General features: G+C 44.1%; 1 protein-coding gene across 1 annotated transcript in view; it reads left to right on the forward strand.

Moving 5' to 3' along the window:
• The first annotated feature begins 392 nt into the window (after positions 1-392).
• Positions 393-4394, forward strand: part of UNC93A (unc-93 homolog A) — a 34662-nt gene continuing 30660 nt past the window's right edge. The window contains exon 1 of the mRNA XM_006037846.2: positions 393-636. Coding sequence (XP_006037908.1) covers positions 550-636 — 87 coding nt within the window. The 5' untranslated portion in view covers positions 393-549. The remainder of the gene's footprint in view (positions 637-4394) is intronic.

Consider the following 4394-nt stretch of genomic DNA (forward strand, 5'->3'; position numbering starts at 1 on the left):
GGCAAGTGAAATTCCACCTGCTTTTGGCTTGATTTGATAGGAAGCAACACAGTGCCATCTACTGGCTTGGAGAGCGATTCTTCACTGTGCACTCCCAATGAATATACTCACTGTGAAGCATAGCCACCCACTTATGTTTCATGTGGAGCATGCAGGGAAGTCATTAGGCTTGTATTCATTACGTGGCAATAAGTGACTTCTGTAATTTATTATAAAGAACAACACTAATGCAAGCTGATAAAAGTCTTCTGGGTGAAGTTATTGTTGCTTCATAGTCCAAACTGGTAACAGTTTCATATGAAACTGTTACCATATGAACCATATGAAGTTTCATATGAAACTTCATAGGTCAAACTGGTATCAGTTTCATATGAAGTTTTCAGTATCTAAGAAAGTAAAGTTCACTGGCTGACACTTAAATGACTAACAGCTCTTCCCACTGCAAATGCAGTGAGAAGCGATCTTTTCCAGCAGCCAATCCTATTTTCCGCTTCCAGAGAACTATCTTCAAGCTATTGCTTGAACTGACAGTGTCTCGTATAAATCAACATGGAAAGGAATCTTAAGAATGTTCTTGTCATTTCTTTTGGATTTTTACTTTTATTTACGGCTTACGGCGGGCTTCAGAGTCTGCAGGTAAGTGGAACTGCCTTCTATAGTTACTGGGAGCTGATACTCTTTGTAGGAGCATCAAACCAGTCAATAGGTGTGAAATATAAGTCTTCTCTTATCCTTTGAAGATGGTGTAATTTCTCTGATGTGCGTCCAGCTTGACAAATGCTGATATGTTATTTCCAAGTTTTGTAGCTTCTATTAAGTATTTTATCCCAAGAATACACCTCGAGGTCTAAGGTGCTGAGCTTGTCAGAAAATTCATCTTGAAACTTTTTTTTCCTCAGACACTGAAATTGATCATGAAAGAGTGCTGGTCTCAGTGGAAATTCCCATAGAAAAATATTTTAAAATGAAAAGCATGATATTTTAGGATGCCTTGTTTCTGAACACTTCTGAATTTCTTTACAGATGTTATTCTACTATTTTTATTGCTATGTTAATTTGTACATCATTTAAGCAATGCTGCTGACCTAACATAAAATGATAGTCAGCATATTCTTGTATTTTTATTTTTTAAATCCTGGAGGGCAACTGACACATCTACTGATTGGCAGATTGTAACTTGTTTTCTAAAACAAAGGATCCATTAGTCTTAATGAAATGATCTGACGTTTTGTCTAACTATGAACCAGCTCAAATCTGAGCAGCATGGCAATTGCAGAAAGTGTCCTAAAAATACCATCACTTGTAAAGAAATGCTTAACAAGTAGTACAAGAGAAGGAGAAATGCTCTGCTGTCTGCAGATCTCTGAAATGTTAGAAGCAGAAGGTAGCCAATCCATACTGTCTCAAAGCTGTGATCTCAGCAGAACTCACTTTGGAATAAAATCCTGCTAAATTAACCCAGGATGCTGTAGAAAGACATGTTCCCACCTCCAAGTTGGCTCTCTTCTGCAGCCCGATTCATCTTGACTGAAAAGTGTTGGTAAGAAACAACAGGACACACCTAAGCCATGTTAGCAGACTGTGTTGTAGCATGGGAGGCATCTTGAAATTATTTTTTTAAATGAATCTTGTGATATTTAAGTCAATCTTATGAGTTTTGTGTCTTATGATTTTTATGTCTTTTAAGCCAATCTTACAACTTTTGTTTCTGTGTCTTATGACTTTTATGACTGTTTTGAATTTTATGGGCTGGCAATACTGTACACCTGAAACTTAAGTAAATGCCGTTTTGTGATCAGAAAGTCAATTTTTGCAGAGCTATTAAACCATTGGCTTTACTCCCTAGATGTCTAGAGGCAGAGACCACACTGTTGGTCCAGTCCCCACTGCATTGTGCCTGAAAAAGCCACGTTGCCACTTTCTTGGTTTTCCACAACTGGACAATAGCAAAGTAAAAGTTGCTTCAGGCAGTTTTAGTACCACTCAGATCTCCAAACTGCTCTTCTCAGGGTAAGCCAGCATAATGGGCAGCTGATCCTTAACTGGAGGCTGCCTTTCAACATTCCCCATGAAACTTCTGCAGGCTCAGGTGTAAGAGATAATAGAGTGAATATGGTTCCTTGGCCCACTCTCTTAGATTTGTGAAATTTAACTAGTGCAATTCCAAATGAAATTGAACACAACGAGATTAATCCAACACTACCACTTCAAACAGAACACTTTTGTGTTGAAAAATGCCAAAGCAAAACACTTTGCAGGATCCATATGGATTTTGTCAGGTTTTTATGATAAGGTGGTAGTAAAATATTCCAAATACATAAGTCATAACAAGCCTCTGCCATATCAAACTGAAATGTGTCAACCCCTCTGAATTGATTTTTTTCCCCAGAATTTTTCTTTCATGGGGAATTTTGCTTATTCACCAGAGCGATTCAAGGGATGCCAAGATCCAATCGTCACAAACTCCTCCAGACTGTTTTAGGCTGGACAAGATTAGTCAGGGAGGCACTGAGGTCCTGAGGGGAGGGGAATTGGGATTCCAAGAAGAGTGGTTGTTCCTTAAGGAGAGGATCCTCCAAGCCCAAAGGGTGACAGTCCCTACGCAGATCAAAGCAGGCAAGAGTGCTCAAAAGCCCCCATGGCTCACCAAAGGCATTCAGGAACATCTCAAAGCTAAAAAGGACACCCAGTGGAAGGGAGGAGCCATCACCAAGGAGGATTATATCTCCATTGCTCAAGATTGTAGGGGGGCTGTTAGGAAGGCTAAGGCGGAGACAGAACTGGGACTAGTGACCCGGATCAAAGATAACAAGAAGTCCTTTTTTAAATACATAGGGAGTAAAAAGAAGGTACCGGGTAATGTGGGGCCTTTGCAGAACACACTTGGAAAACTGCTGGTTGCACCAGATGACAAAGCTGACCTCTTTAAGAAATTCTTTGCCTCCATTTTTCTGAGCAGAGACTGGGACATCCCCCACATCGGGATCCTGGATAGACCTAGGGGAGGCACAGCCAGGCCCAGGGTCAGAGAGGACCTAGTTAGGGAACTTCTGGTGGGACTGGACATATTCAAATCAGCAGGTCCAGATGATCTCCACCCCAGAGTGCTGAGGGAATTAGCAGAGGTCATTGCGGAACCCCTGGCACAGCTTTACGAGCACTCGTGGTGCTCTGCCGAGGTGCCAGAGGACTGGAAAAGGGCCAATATGGTCCCCATTTTCAAAAAGGGAGGAAAGAGGACCCAGGAAACTATAGGCCTGTTAGTCTTACCTCAGTCCTGGGGAAGCTCTTTAAGAAAATTATCCAGGAGCACATCTGCAAGGGACCAGCAGGGGAGATTATGCTTAGGGGCAACCAACATGGGTTCATTAGAGGCAGGTCCTGTCAGACCAACCTGGTTGCCTTCTATGACTAGGTCACAAAATCCTTGAACACAGGTGTCACGGTGGATGTAGTCTTTCTGGACTTTAGGAAGGCCTTTGACATTGTCTCTCACCCCATTCTCATTAAAAAATTAGTGTCGATGCCTACACAGTCAGATGGGTCACAAATTGGCTGGAGCACTGCACCCAGAGAGTGGTGGTGGATGAGTCATTTTCGACCTAGATGGATGTGGGCAGTGGGGTTCCCCAGGGCTCAGTCCTCAGGCCCGCACTGTTCAACAACTTCATCAGCGACTTGGACAAGGGGGTGAAAAGCACCTTGTTCAAATTCGCAAATGACACTAAGATGTGGGGAGAAGTGGGCATGCTAGAAGACAGGGACAGGCTACAACTAGATCTGGACAGGTTACAGGGGTGGGCGGATGAGAACAGGATGGGTTTCAACACTGACAAGTGCAAGGTGCTGCACCTGGGGAGGAAGAACCAGCAGCATACCTTCAGGCGGGGGAACTCCCTTCTCTTCAGCACAGAGGCAGAAAAGGATCTTGGAGTCACTATAGACTCCAAGATGAACATGGGCCACCAATGTGGGGATGCGGTCAGTAAGGCTACCCGCACCTTGTCATGCATCCACAGATGCATCAAGAGTAGGTCCAAGGAGGTGATCCTCCCCAAGGAGGTGATCCTCCCCCTCTATGCGAAATTGGTCAGGACATAGTTGGAGTATTGCATCCAGTTCTGGGCGCCACACTTTAGGAGGGATGTGGACAGCATTGAGAGGGTCCAGAGGAGGGCCACTCGCATGATCAGGGGGCAGCAGGGCAGGCCCTACGAGGAGAGGCTACGGAACCTGAACCTGTTCAGCCTTCACAAAAGAAGGCTGAGAGGGGACCTGGTGGCTGTCTATAAACTTACCAAGGGGGGATCATAGATTCACAGATGTTAGGGTCGGAAGGGACCTCAATAGATCATCGAGTCCGACCCCCTGCATAAGCAGGAAAGAGGGCTGGG

Source organism: Alligator sinensis, unplaced genomic scaffold (assembly GCF_000455745.1).
Source record: "Alligator sinensis unplaced genomic scaffold, ASM45574v1 scaffold1735_1, whole genome shotgun sequence".
Taxonomy (NCBI): Eukaryota; Metazoa; Chordata; order Crocodylia; family Alligatoridae; genus Alligator; species Alligator sinensis.